Source organism: Enhydra lutris, unplaced genomic scaffold (genome assembly GCF_002288905.1).
Source record: "Enhydra lutris kenyoni isolate GAN:26980312 unplaced genomic scaffold, ASM228890v2 scaffoldscaffold20, whole genome shotgun sequence".
NCBI classification, from domain to species: domain Eukaryota; kingdom Metazoa; phylum Chordata; class Mammalia; order Carnivora; family Mustelidae; genus Enhydra; species Enhydra lutris.
The window spans coordinates 21,933,374-21,948,427 of record NW_019154104.1 but is presented as its reverse complement, the minus strand read 5'-3'; the positions used below and the strand labels follow the sequence as shown (position 1 = coordinate 21,948,427).

Genomic DNA, 15,054 nt, shown 5'->3' with positions numbered 1-15,054 from the left:
TAGCGCAGCAGGTGGCACGTCAGTCTCATAATCATGATTCAGTCTTGGCAAATTGTATGTTTATGGGGTTTATGCATTTCTTATGCACACTTTGTTGGCGTAAAATTCTTCATAGTAGTCTCTTAAGATCCTCTCTATTTCTCTGGTATCAGTTATAGTGTCTGCTCTTTCATTTCTGATTTTGAGTCTTTTTCTTTCTTGGTGAATCTAGCTAAAGCTTTGTCAATTTTGTTGACCTTTTCAAAGAACCAGTTCTTAGTTTCATTGATCTCTATTTTATGTTTTTTATTTATTTCCACTCTGATCTGTTATTTCCTTCCTTTTACTAACTTTGGGCTTTATTTGTTGTTCTTTTCCTAGGTCCTTCAGGTATAAAGTTAGGTTATTTGAGATGTTTCTTGATATGTAGGCATTGTCACTATGAACTTCCCTCTTGGAACTGCTTTTCCTGCATCCCATAAGCTTTGGTATGTTGTATTTTCTTTTTCATTCTTCTGAAAGTGTTTCTTGATTTCTCTTGTCATGTCTTCTTTGACCCATTGCTTGTTCAGTAGCAATTAGTAGTTATTTAGTCTTTTGTCGTAGTTATTTAGTAGTATTTAGTTATTCAGTCTTCACACATTTGTGAATTTTCCTGTTTTCTTCATGTAATTGATCTCTAGTTCCATAGCATTATAGTGGGGAAAATGTTTGATTTAATTTCAGTCATCTTAAATTTATTAAGACTTGTGACCTAACATATGATCCATCCTGGGGAATGTTCTATGTGTGACTGAAAAGAATGTCTATTCTTTTGTTTTTGGATGCACTATTCAGTATAAGCTGTAAAGTCCATCTGGTCTAGTGTGTCATTTAAGGTGGATGTTTCCTAGTTGACCTGTCTAGATGATCTGTCCATTGATGAAAGTGGGTTATCAGAGTCCCCTACTATCACCATATTGCTGTTTCTCCCTTCAGGTCTGTTAATATTTGCTTCACATACTTAAGTGCTCCAGTGTTGGGTACATAAATATTTACAAACATTATATCCTCTTATTGGATTGTTCCCTTTATCATTATGTAATACCTTTTTATTTGTCTTTTATTATAGTCTTTGTTTTAAAGTGTTTTTCGTCTAATACATCACCTTTCTTTGGTTTCCGTTTGCATGGGATATCTTTTTTCAGTTTGTGTATGTCCTTACTTCTCAAGTGACTCTCTTAAGGCAGCATATAGATGGGTCATGGGTTTTCTTTACTCATTCAGCCACTCTGTGTCTTTTAATTGGAGAATACAGTACATTTAAATTTAAAATAATCAATGATAGGCATAAACTCTGTTTTTTTTATAGTTCCTCTGTGTTCTTTTCCTCTCCTGCTCTCTTCCTTCATAGTTTAATAAATTTCTGTTGTGGTAGGCTTAGGTTCCTTTCTGTTTATCCTCTGTGTATCTATCATAGGTTTTTGCTTTGTGGTTACCATGAGGCTTTTGTATAACTTAGATTTATAACCATTTATTTTCAGTTCATAATAACTTAAGTTTAAATGCATTCTAAAGTTCCACATTTTTACTCTCCCCGAACATTTTATGTTTTAGATGTCACAATTTACATCTTTTTATCATGTGTATCCCTTAGCTAATTACAGTTGTCCTTTGAGCAACAAAGGAGTATGGGATATCAACCATCTATATACTCAAAAATCCGTGTATAACTGTTGACTTCCCAGAAACATTAACTACTGTAGCCTAGTGTTGACTGGAAGCCTTACCATTAACATAAACAGTCATTTCAAATATTTTGTATGGTATAGGTCTAATATACTAGAATCTTACAATAAACTAGAGAAAAGAAAATATTAAAAATCATAAGAGAAGATAAATTTATAGTACTGTACTGCATTTACCAATATCATAAATTTACCTTGTCTGTTTACATGATTAACCATCTGTCAGTACCTATACAATTTTTGTCTTATAGGATTCAAAACACTGTAGATGTTATATGTATTGCTAACACTAGATGTCAAAAGAGAAAAGGAATGCATACTTATTTATAAGTATAACAGTTCATGCACAGATAATGAAGCAAGAGCAGTATGATTACTCTATGGTAGCCTAGCGGAACTGATACCTTCTTCACAGTGGCCTTGTCTGTACACTAATAAATGAAGCCCTATAAAATTTTTATGGCATAAAGTACTACAGTCATATTCATAGTACAGTTCTAGAAACATTGTTACATTTTTTAAAAACCACTTACCTATGATGATAGGCTGATACAAGAGCGAGAGACATAATTTATAGTAATGTAATTCCTTGAAAGCAAAATTTTAAAACAGTAGGAAAACTAAGGCATTATTAATTGTATATTAAACATCAGTCACATGTGCCTGTGTAAGGACAGGGTATCCACTTCCATACAAGACTTACATGTACTCAGTGTTCTACATGATGAATATTTTGGCGATGGTGATGTTGGCAGAAAAGCATCTTGTACAATTACTGCTTGTATGGTTAGATTTTTACACAAGATGTTTACATATACAACAGATCAGTTTATTAACTATATGGCCTGATGATTAGTTATTATTCATTAAGTGGAAGTGGGTCATCATAATGGTCTTCACCCCTGTCTTCACGTTGAGTAGGCTGAGGAGAGGGGAGGATGAGGGGTTGGCCATGCTGTCTGAGGGATGGCCGAGTTGGAAGGAGAGGTGGGAGAGGCAACACACTCAGTGTAATTCTTTGGAAATACATTGTAATTTCTGTTTTGCTTTTTCATCTCTCTAAATATGTTTCTATACAGTACCAATCCTTCCACTGTGAGCATTAGTTCAGAACCCACATCCTATAATGGTTCATGTCATAAAAGGAGTCAAAAGCAGTCTTGGAGAATCAGAACTCTTCTGCCAGATTGTCCAGTGTCAATTTGTTTTCTGGCACCACTTCTCTGTCTTGTTCCTCCTCATCTGGCACTAGTTTGGAAACACTCATCTCCATCCAGTCGCCTTCTGTTAATTCCTCTGGTGTGTTGTCTTTTACCTCTTGGACTTCTGCAGGATCTGCATCTTAAAACCCTTCACCTCCCTACTCTTTTTGCCAAATCCACAGCCTCTTTCATGATTTTCTTGATTGGTTCTATTGTAAATCCTATGAAGTTATGCACAACATCTGGACAGTTTTCTCCAGCAGGAATCCATTATTTCAGGCTTGATGGTTTTCACAGCTTTTTCTATAATCATGGTGGCATCTTTGATGGTACAGTCCTTCCAGAATTTCATGATGTTCTGTCTATCACAATTCCCTTCCATAGTGTTGACAGTCCTTTTCACAGACTGCTGTGTGTAGAGAGGCCTAGGTGGCTCAGTCAGTTAAGCATCTGCCTTCAGCTCAGGTCATGATCCCAGATTCCTGGGATCAAATCCTGGATCAGGCTCCTTGCCCAGTGGGGAGTCTGCTTCTGCCTGCTGCTCCTCCTGCTTGTGCACCACTCTCTGACAAAATCTTTTTAAAAAGAAGAAGAAGAAGAATATTGTGTGTAATCATCCTTAAAGGTTCTGGTGACCCCTTGATCTGGGAGCTGAATTTGAGATGTTGTGTTTGGGGGCAAGTAGACCACTTCAACACCAACTCATGGGGTTCTAGGTGGCGAGGGCATTGTCCAAATATCTAAAGTACATTAGAAGGCAATCTCTTGCTGGCAAGGTACTTCCTGACTTCAGGGACAAAGCAGCAATGGAACCAATCTGGAAAAAGTGTCTTCACTGTCCAGGCCTTCTTGTACAACCAAAAAGTCTGACAGCTGGTATTGTTTCAAGACTCGGGGGTTGGTAGGTTTATAGAAAAGGGCAGCTCTGATCCTAAACTAAACTGCATTTGCACAGAACAGTAGTCTGTCCCTTTCTGCCTTAAATCCTGCTGCTCACGTCTCTTCATATGCCTTTTGTGACATTTTATTCTAGAACAGGGCACTTTTGTCTGCATTAAAAACCTGTTCAGGCAGATATCCTTTCTCCTCAGTGATTTTCTTAATGGTGTCTGGGAACTCATCTGCTGCCTCTTGGTTGGCAGAAGCTGCTTCTCCTGTTATCTTGACATTTTTAAAACCAAACTTTCTAAAGTTTGTTTTTTCTAAAATTTCAAAAATTATCAAACCATTCTTTGTTGGCATTAAATTCTGTAGCTTTCGATCTTTCACCTTCTGTTCCCTTTGAGTCGTCATATAATGACTTTGCTTTTTCTTGAGTCATGTTCGAGTCTGCAGGAATGCCTTTCTTACTAGCCGTCCTACACCCCCTGAAAGCTGCATTTTCAATAGGAGGTAAAAGGGTATTTGACCAAAAGTACCAGGATTTTGTGCCTTGTGGCACTGCTCTGGTGACAGCTTCATGAATTTCCTCTTCTTTTTTTCACAGTGGTCCTTATGCTAGATTCATTTACCTTGAAATGGCAGGCAACCACAGCTGCAGACCTCAATCTGGGATACACATCAAGCAGTTCAACTTTTTTGTGTTATTTCATGTCTTTTCTGCTTTTTGGGAACACCTCCAGCATCGCTAGTAGCACTTTGGATGGGTCCCCTGGCATTATGCAGGGTTTATGGTGTTGCACTAAACACAACGAAAAGTACGTGAGAATGGAGACCAGTTTTTGCTGTGATACCCAGTTCACTGGAGAGAGGAACTGCTCATGCAGAGATGATCAGCCTCACATGCATTTTAAGTGGCTGCTTTGAACACCAGGCCTCACTGCAGTAGCAACAGGAGGCAGCTCCACAATTATTATGTACCATATGTACACAGTATGTATCATAGTGAATTTTGTGCAATTATGATGTAATACTGCATTGTTGTACACATTTCTCTCAACTGTGAGTGGTGCTCTGTACAGTATGTGTGAGTTTTGGAAAGTTTTAACTTTTTATAATAGATTTATATATGTATTTGGCACTCAAGATATCCTTTATATATATATATTTCTAAGCTGTGTAGTTTGTCTGCAAGCTTTTGAAATTGTTACAGATCTTCAAAAATTTTTCTGAAATATTTATAGAAAAAAATCCACACAGAAGTGGACCCATGCAGTTCAAATCTGTATTGCTCAGGGGCCAACTGTAAAATAATTATTTTTATTATATTTGTCTTCTTCCTTACTAGCCTTTTAATTAATTTACTACTGCCTGCACTATATGCTTACCTTTTCCAGTAAGATTGATATTTTTATGTTTTCTTTTTACTAATTAGCACACCTTCTTTTCAGCTTAAAGACATCCCTTTGACATTTCCAATAAAGCCATTCTAGTTGTGTTGGACTCTTAGATTTTTTTTTTTTTTTTTCTTAAAGATTCATTTATTTTATGGGGCCCCTGGGTGGCTCAGTGGGCTAAAGCCTCTGCCTTCAGCTCAGGTCATGATCCCGGGGTCCTGGGATCAAGCCCCGCATCCAGCTCTCTGCTCAGCAGGGAGCCAGCTTCCTCCTCCCTCTTTCTCTGCCTGCCTCTCTGCCTACTTGTGGTCTCTGTCAAATAAATAAATAAAATCTTAAAAAAAAAGATTGATTTATTTTAGAGTAAGAGAGAGCACAAGCAGGGGGAGAGGCAGAGAGAGGTGACAAGCAGACTCCCTGCTGAGTGGGGAGTCCAACGCAGGGCTCAAACCCAGGATTCTGAGATCATGACCTGAGCTAAAATCAAGAGTTGGATGCTTAGCTGACTGAGCCACCCAGGCACCCCCTCCTTCAGCTTTGTCTGGAAAACTTTATCTCACCTTCAATTCTGGAGGACAACCTTGTTGGGTAGAGGATTCTTGGTTGGCAGTTTTTTTTTTTCTTTCAGCCACTCCCTTCCAGCCACTGGAAAGTTCCTGTTGAAAAGTCTTATGGGGGTTCACTTGTACCTACCAACTTGTTTTTCTCTTGCTGTGTTTAAGATGTTCTTGTCTAACTTTGGAGACTTTAATTATAATGGGTCTTGGTGTGAGTCTTTTTATATACATCTTGTCTGGAACTCTGGTCTTCCTGGATCCATAGGTTAGGGAAGTTTTCTCTCTCCTCTTCTGGGACCCCTATAATGCAAATGTTGGTCCGCTTAATATTGTCTTATAGGTCTCTCGAGCTGTTTTCACTCCTTTTCATTCTTTTTTTCTTTTTGCTGCTCTGATTGGATGAGCTTCATTGCCTTGTGTTTGAATTCACCAATCCTTTCTTCTGCTTCATCTAATCTGCTGTTGAACCCCTCTGGTATATTTTTTAGTTCAGTTATTATATTCTTTGGCTCTGTGACTTCTACTTGCTATTTCCTTATGTTTTCTTTTTGTCGAAGCTCTCACTGTGTTCACTCTTCTCCCAAGTTCAGTGAGCATCTTTATGTCCACTACCTGAACTCTTCGAGCAGATTACTTATCTTCCTTTCATTAAGGATTTTTTTCTATGGTTTTATCTTGTTTTGTTCATTACCTACTTCTCTGTCTCCTCATTTTGCTGGGCTCCTTTTGTTGGTCTCTGTGTTGGATAAGACAGCCACCTCTCCCAGTCTTGAAGGAGTAGCCTTGTTTGGGAGATACACCTCATCCTTCAACCCAGACCTAGCTCTTCCTGGTCTCTCAAACCTTTGTGATGGTCCAAACAGCCTGTTTCATTTTTAATAGACCCCCGTAGTTGGGGGTCTGCCAAGACCAGTGTCCTAAAGGGGAAGATCTCAGTCAGCTCCTAGATTTGTAGGTGATTAAAAGCCAGACCCTCTGGCAGCAGCTCTTAAAGTATGAAAATACAGTCTTATTGGACCATAACCGTAAGCCCCACTGGCCATCAGAGCCTGCTGGTTTCAGAGTGTCTCCCAGGTGGCAGTCCTAAAAACTGGGGTACTAAGTGAGTGTGTAAGTTCCTTTCTGAGAGATAACAGTGAGCCCGAGGAAGGCAGAGGGCAGGCACAAGAATAGCATGCCCTGGCTGGCCTCTGTGCCCCAGGAGCACCGCCATGTGCCAAACCTGACGCCCGAGGCCGAAGCTATGGAGTAAGCAGAGAGACTGGGGCTTGTCTCTGTCTGCGTCCTGTGCAGTGCCCTACAGGTGGTAGCCCGCCAAGAACTGTCCCTTCAGTTGTTAAAGTCCCGTGGGACCCAGGACTGCAGGTCCCCCATGGCCCCCAGAGCCAGGCAACCAAGGGGCATCCCTGGGTGGCAGCCCTAATAAGTACTAGGACACCAGGTGCACGTACCCATCCTCCCCGAGCGTGCTTGCTAAAAACAGATTTCCAGACCTTCCCCAAGACCCGCTGAAATTTAATACAAAGCTGTAGTTTGGAGATTATATTCTTACCAAACATCCCATCTGCTATTGCGATTGGGCACATTTGGCTAAAATTAAATTAGTTTTTGGAGACTTGTATATCCATTGGACCCCTCCAGCCACCGTAAGAACCCAGACTTGCCGTTGCTCTGTCTTCGCTAGACTCTGAGGGTGTTGCCTGTGGTGTCAGCCGGTCGTTGGTTGACTCATTCATTCATTCAGTGAACAACCAAGTATTTGTCTAGGGAAAGACGTACTGATGCCAGGTACCTCCATGTTCTTGCCTTTGGTTCATAAATGCCTTCTCTGTGACTGCTTTCTTTTATGAAAGACCATATTCTGAGACTGTGGTTTACATTTGTTCTTTTTCTTTCTCCTCTGTCCACCTCCATTCTGAAGTTCTGCACCCACCCTCCCCCACCGTGACCTAGCTCAGCAGACACCGGCTATGAAACCTGGGGTCCTGCTTGTTCATTAGATATGCTGTACCGGGTCTCCCTCTGGCCTTTCTCCTTCTGGGTGTTCTGCTTCCATTCAGACGCATGTTACTTTTCCTTCCTGCTGCTTCTCTGGAGTAATGTTTTCTTTGAATCTGCTTTTGCCTCATTTGCTTTCTCCCCTCATCCCACAAGCTCTCAACCCACACTTGTGCGTGTCCCTCTACGACCTCTGTCCTGCTCACTGCTCCCCTTCTCCCCGATGGTGGGCACCCCTTGGGGAGCATGCCAGCTTCCCCCTGCTCCCTCTCCCCCATCTGATGACAGCTGGAATCTGGCTTCTCTTTTCTTCACGAGATCACCCTCGAGAGTTGACACATGAAATGACCCGCTTTTTATCATCCAGACTCTGGAAAAAACTTCCTGGTAGTGACCAAATAGGCCCTAACCTTTTCTCCCCCTTGTGTCTCCACATTGGGGCCACTCTCCCCTGAGTTCCATTGCTCCTGCAGCAATAAACCCTTTGTGAAGGCATGTCTGCATGGGTCCTGTCCGAGCAGACCCGGTCTTCTAGAGGTTTTCGTTCTAAGAGAGCAACCTGGAAATCACACATGCAGACACTATCCAGCTGCGGAAGGCAGGGAACAGGCTGTCCTCTGTGAGCTTCTTGCTTTCCTGAAAGTCAGGCAGTACGGTGACCCCATCTCCTAGATGGAGCAGCCCTTGTTGGGCCGATGCCTCAGCCCTGGCCTTTTCAGCGACTGTCACTGGGCAATGGGGAGGAGCGACTTCTTTTGTACATATGGAAATGTGGGTGCCAGAGATAAAAGGGGAGAAGGGTCGTGAGTGACACGCAGAATTGTCTGTTCCACCTACTTACCCTTGGTGGGAGCATGTTTAAATAGATCAGAGCATTTAATATCTGGCAGTATTTGTTGATTTCCATTTACTCATCATTTTGCTAATTTAAGCACATTAATAACTAACAGCTGTACTTCAGAGCAGTTCTTTCTGTCATTTGAAAGGGAAAACAAGCACTAAATATACTTTGGTTTACCAGGCTATCATCCTTGGGGAAACTTTTTAACTCCTTGTAAACAGGTGTTTCTGGAGTCACTCAGTAATTTAACTGAGATTTGAGCTTGCGGTAGCATGGATTTTTACTGTTACAGTCCCAGTGTCCCTTCTCCAGGAGTCGCACACTCTGCCCTTGCTCCTGTCCCAGCCTCTGCCCCGCTGAGAGCATCTGTGTGCCGTGAGCCCAGCAGCCCTCGCACCTGTTATCTGCCTCCATGAACCTGAGCGTAGCAGCCTGTGCTTGGACGGCGGGGGGCTCCCTGCACCCACTCTTCTATGCCCCGGGCCAAGCAAAGGCCCAGCAAAGGCTCGTCGTCACGATGACTTCATGTTTGTGTTTTTAAAATTGTTACCTTAAAGCAGCTCAGGCTACTGGACTGCTGTGATCCAGAACCGATCCCAAGAGTTGCCACTTCTGTCCTTGGGAAGGAGAGCATGCCGACACCAATCCTAAAATCACCTGCCTGGAGTAACTCCGTTCGGGTAGTCGAGCACTCTCGTGCAATTGGATTTGCTCCCCACCTCAGCCTGCAGACACATCAGCTGTGGAAACCAGCGGGCCAGTCCCCGGGGACAGGGAGTCCTCAGGCAGGTGGTCAGGTCCCAGGGCCGAGTCCAGTATACTGCCCCAGAACAGGGATCAACAAGCTTCTCCGGTCTGGTTTTTGAAACAGGCCTCGTTGTCCTAGTCTGAATCCTTGACTCTGGGGAAAAAAAACAACAGAAAGGAGGAGGGGTCTCCCCCCTCCCCATAGACAGCTCCTACGGAAGCAGACATGCTGTCTCAGGGCAAAACTAACTTTTCTGGGCCTCACACTACTAGAGCTGAGACAGTGAGAGACGATTAGGCAAGGAGTTAAGACTGGAAGAAGCTAGTTCCTAGTTCACGGCTGCTTTAGAAGAGCCCCTGACGATCTGCAGGACGAGAAACGGGTTCTAGGTCACACTGCCTGGGTATGATCTCGAGCGGTTCTCCAGCAGGCATGAGAAGGATCTCATCTCTCTTCTCTGCCACAGGAGAGTTCTCGGCCTCAGACAGCTCCCTCACGGACGTCCAGGAGACCCGAAGGCCTCCCATGCCCGACCCTGGCCTGATGCCCCTGCCCGACGCGGCTGCGGATTTAGATTGGTCCAACCTGGTGGATGCGGCCAAGGCCTACGAGGGTGAGTCCGCGGACCATCCAGGCAGGATGCGCAGGGCTGCAAGGCCATGCCGAGTTTTGGGGGGTTTGAGGCTCTGGTCAGTCCGTCCACTCTGCTGTTTTGCACACACTGACCGCACGGGGGCGCGCGCTTCCAGCTGGGACACACGCTGTATGATTTAATCTGATGCAGCCTGACATTTCATCTACGTAGGATTCTGTAGCATGGCTGTCTCCCCTCCCCACACGTGGGAAGGGCAGGGAGTGGGGGGATCCCAGCTGCCACTTGGCTGAAAAGAACACCTATCCAGAGAGAGTCTTTGACCACGTGGTGAGGACGTCATTGCGAAGTGCACCATTGGATCTGATAGGGATGCTTGTCCCCCTTGGCCCTGCCCCAGTCTTGAAAGATGTTGGGTATGCCCTTTGCGTTTCCCATTCACCTCTCCTGACTCTGGCAGCACATTCTCGGTCCACACTGTCCTGTGCCAACCCGTTGACTGTGCGCTTCTCGGACGCAGGCCCTCCCACGGGCGCTGGCGTGCCGGCACGGAAGGAACGGAGTGTCATGCTGTCCGTGTATGTGGACGTGAGGTTGGCAGATGCCCTTTTTGAATTGACTGACTTCACTCTGTGGTCATCATTCCAGATTCTTTGGTGCTAAAATGTTCTTTAGAAAACAAAGACAACAGATGAGTGGTTTAGGGTTGGGGGTTTTTTGTTGTTTGCGGGGGGTGGGTGGTGACTTATGTTTGAAGAATTGAAAGTAGCTAGTCCATCAAGCTGTAATTTTCAGAACTTGATGAGGTGACAGTGAAGTAGGCCACAGGCAGCCCCGTGCTGGCCGCTGGCAGTTCCCCAGTACCGACATGACTGTAAATTTCAATTTATTGGTCACACTCCCTTCTAGGAGATAGTAGTAGTTTTGTGTTTTTAATGAGAGGTTTTGAAAATTTGATGGTGTTTTCTTGGCTTAAGTTTTAGGTTGGGTATATTTTAAAACACATATGGTTGGACTTTGGCTAAAACCCACCAAGGTAGCCAGGAATCTTGTGGGAAACCTACTTCTAGAAGTGCATTTTATATCATCACCGAGTGGAAAAAGCCCTGGTCTGGAAATCTGGCACGATGCCTGTTTCCAGGGAAACGTGTCATAGAATGCTACTTGATGAGTAAGAAAAAGAAGACTACAAGTGGATTCACAGCCCGTGTTCTCAGAAGGGATCTTCTACCGCTCCTCTGCTATAGCTCAAACAGTGGTTTTCTCCTTCAGGGTCAGGAGAGAAGGCTCCTGATGTATCCCCACATGGTGATTAGATGTGACCGTCCGTGTAGGCTAGTTGTTGACCTTTGACAGACCCGGCCTAGAATGTGGCTCCAAAGTACTGAAGGTCTTCTCCTCTCCCTTCCAGTCCAAAGAGCCTCCTTCTTTGCTGCTACTGACGAAGGCCACCGGCCCTTGAGCGCTGCGTCCAGCAATGACCAGCTCGAGGAGCAGGCTCTGGCCCAGATGAAGTCCTACAGCAGGTCAGTCACCCTGTAGCAAGGTCGGCACTCTGCACCGTGTGTCCCCAGCTGTCGTGACAGCAGGTGTGGGGAAGAGGTGGAGGCCGCAGGCATTAGCTGACCGGAGCTCACCACCACAAGGCCAGGCTCTTCACATCTTAGAATGCTCTGTAACTAAAACTGTAAACATAATTAAACTGTTCTTGATGACTTAGTCATAATCATGAATATTTACAATTCACTAAGGCCTTAATACACATATGCTCTCAGGACTGATCACCTCAGCTGAGGGAAAGCATGTGCCTGGCCTCCTTGAGCCTGGTTTTGGAGTGCCTCCGCCTGTTGTCAGTTGGTCGTACTTGTCCATGTGCCCCCATCTTAGTGGCTCCCCCCATGCTGCTTCAGATCAACGTTAGATCTTGGTCACCAGAAGAGGGAAGATTCAAAAGGACATGAAAGGCAAGTGCAAACTGAGGCCCAGATGGTTTCCTCAATAGTTAAGAGCAGGGATTCTTACTTTTGTTGAACTGTGCCGAGGTGGATCCCACTGTCTGATTTCAAGTGATGAGGCTGTTGGGGAGCTGCGTGCTCAGACTCTGTAGGAAAGCATCCGAAGGGCCACCGTGGTACACGTCGTGGGTGCTCCCTGATGCAGGATGAGGTCAGCGGCTTGAAATCGCTCCTTTTAAAACCTTTTGAGGATGGTTAAGAATCCGGGTATCTAGGAGACAGGCGACAACAGGGAAAGTGAGGTTAGCATAGGTTGTTCAAATAGCCGTGGACTGTTCCTGAAGACTTCGCCAATCAAGTGTGTAAGGAAGTGCTCTGCACAGGGAAAGCGGAAGAGTCGGGGTGGCTTATCCAGAGTGTAAGGGACAGGTGCAGCGTTCGCTCTGATCACTGAGGCATCTTGGGACCGAGAATGGCAGTTACTTTGGCTGTTGAGAACTTTAAAAAGAAAAAACAAAATAGAGCATCAAGGGCACAGTGAACCCAGAATGTACCTTAGGATGGGCCCTCCGAGCAGGAGAAGTCTGAGTGAACAAGTCCGTCTTCCTACGGAAGGAGTATCGAGCAGTGAGTTCTTCAGTCTTCGCAGAACCTGAAGAGGAGGGTGGTGCCGGGCACGTTTGTTCAGTGAACAGATGGAGTTGAATGTGTTTCTAAAAATCAGAGCCTCCGCAGGCATGTAATTCACTCTGAAAACCTTCAGAAGTCAAGACAGGCTGCTACGCGTTTTCATGGGGCGTCCCCGCTTAGAGGTTTGGAGCTTCTTATCATTTCATTTATTTACAGCCTTGAGACACTCGTGCCGCTGTGAATTGGGCCTTTGGGGCTTGTAGATCTAGAATCAGCAGAAGACAGCAACACAGCTCCAGTACATACTGCCTTTGAGTCCAGGACTCCAAAACCTCAGTCTATCTGTGTCTTCCCTTTTGGCCTCTGGGGAGAGGCAGCTGCACATTCTCCTAGTGGAAGGCTTTAGCTTGCGGGTTGTGGACTCTAAGGTGGTAGATCCGGCTAGAGCTCACTCAGACCTGACCTCAGGAACCCAGGAGCTGGACGAAGAATGGCTGACGAGGGCCTTCTGTCCAGCCACTTGGGTGGCCTTGTCGTCCACTAGCTCCCTGGGGGTTTTTAATATTCCATAAGCAGCATTACCAGCACTTCTATTAATTGGGAGAAAGAAACTGGAGGGCCTAGTTTGCAGATCATAATAGGAAAGGAGACATTAAGGTTGGACGGATGAGCTTTTGAAACATTCTTATTTTTTAAAATATTTTAAGATATTTAGACAAGCTTTCGAGACAGGAGCATGATAAGTTAGCTGCACGTGGATGAGTAACCACAAACTGTTTTCTGGGGACAGAGACCTACCTTCTCCTGGTCGCCCCAAGGTAGGGCTGACCTCAGCCCTTCTGCCCCCAGAGGAGTGGCTCTCTCTTTCAGCCACTAAAGAGAATAGGAAACACTGCACCGCTTGACATTTGTGCCTTCCAGAAAGTACCTCTCCGGCTGCCAAACAGACCATTTTCACTTACTGTCCTGTATTCTTTGGTCGTGAAGACCGACATCTTTAACAGCGGAAGCTACTGATGGGCTGCCATTCACCCTTGCGTTACCTTTTGTTAAAATGACCATTTTCTTTTTTTAAAGTGAAAATGCACATTGGGTCACCGTACTGAGAAATTTGACATTAAAAAGCCATTTTACAGAGACAGCAGCCTCATTAACGACTACCCAGCAAACCCGGCCAACACCGTCTTTTGTTTCTCATCCCCAGCAGTAAAGATTCCTCCCCCACTCTGGCTTCTAAAGTGGACCAGCTGGAAGGTATGCTGAAGATGCTCCGGGAAGATCTGAAGAAGGTAAACACACACCCTCGAAGCAGAGCGCCCGGTCGGTGCCAGCTGCCCTTGAACAAATCCCGACTAGTGGAGGAACACGTGGGTATTGTCCGCTTTCCCGGGACCCACGGTCCACGAGCTTCTTGGCGCTCGGTTCCCACCAGCACCCCCCCTGCAAGCAGGCCTTCGTTGCCACGTGTGCAGAAAAGTTGTTGAACCCCAGCCAGCCCCGGGAGCCCTCTCTCGGCCTCCCCACCCCCCGCCTAATGGGTCAGTAGCCCGGACCCACCCATCTTCACTGCCAGTCGGGCTCTCACACCAAGAACATGGAATGTAGTTTGACTAAAGAGCCTAAAACCAAACAGTCCAGAATTTAAGACCGCCCTCGCTGAAGACATTAAGGTACACGGTAGTGTCTTCACGTTCCAAAATAAACCGTAGTGAGCCCCCGGGGGACCTGATCCCTGGCTTTGAGTATCGGGATCCCCAGGGCCAGGCCGGGGATACAGTGTTAGGATGAAGAACAGAAGTGGGTGAAGGGGACATGCGGGTCCCCAGCCACCCCTCCAGCTGCTGGGTCCCAGCCCTCCCCTCCTCTGCCCTGCCTCCCAGGAGAAGGAAGACAAAGCCCACCTGCAGGCAGAAGTCCAGCACCTCCGGGAGGACAACCTGAGGCTGCAGGAGGAGTCCCAGAACGCCTCGGACAAGCTGAAGAAGTTCACGGAATGGGTCTTCAACACCATAGACATGAGCTAGGGCAGGCTGCGGGGGCCCGGCCCGGGCTAGGGGAGGGGGTCCGGGAGGAGGGGGCTCTCCGGTGCGGTTTGGCGCTCCTTTGGCCACGCCGCCGCCGAGAGCCTTCTCAGCCCGCCGGCCCTAGCTTCCTGCCCTGGCCCCTTGCGGGGAGCGCGCGACACAACTGCAGATCAACAATCATCGTCTGCCTTTTGTAGAAAAGAAAAACAAAAAAGTAAATAAAAATTTTAAAAAGTAAAATAAAAGTTTAACTGCTAAAATGTGAATGTCTTTATTTTTTTGCACAATATCTTTATCTGTTACGTATTTTAAAAAACAAGTGGGCCTAGGCCGCCTGGGGCCCATCTGCCTCTATTTCCATGAGCTCTTACTGATTTCAGGTAACCCAAGCTTTCCCTCGTTATCCTGACCCACGTCATTGCTCCTAGGAAAATAAAGTTTTTGCACATGGTTTCTTGGGGGAGGGGGATTTCCTTACCTTTGTCCTAAAATGCCTGGGGAGGGAGGTGCTTGGAGAAGATGCCT

The 15,054-nt window shown here is 45.6% G+C and overlaps 1 protein-coding gene across 1 annotated transcript in view; it reads left to right on the top strand.

The window, feature by feature from the left end:
- Positions 1 to 14,789, top strand: part of LOC111148589 (signal induced proliferation associated 1 like 1) — a 369,183-nt gene extending 354,394 nt beyond the window's left edge. The window contains exons 22-25 of the mRNA XM_022505280.1: positions 9,795 to 9,941; positions 11,332 to 11,446; positions 13,710 to 13,794; positions 14,386 to 14,789. Of these exons, the coding sequence (XP_022360988.1) occupies positions 9,795 to 9,941; positions 11,332 to 11,446; positions 13,710 to 13,794; positions 14,386 to 14,529 (491 nt within the window). The 3' untranslated portion in view covers positions 14,530 to 14,789. The remainder of the gene's footprint in view (positions 1 to 9,794; positions 9,942 to 11,331; positions 11,447 to 13,709; positions 13,795 to 14,385) is intronic.
- Positions 14,790 to 15,054: the final 265 nt, after the last annotated feature.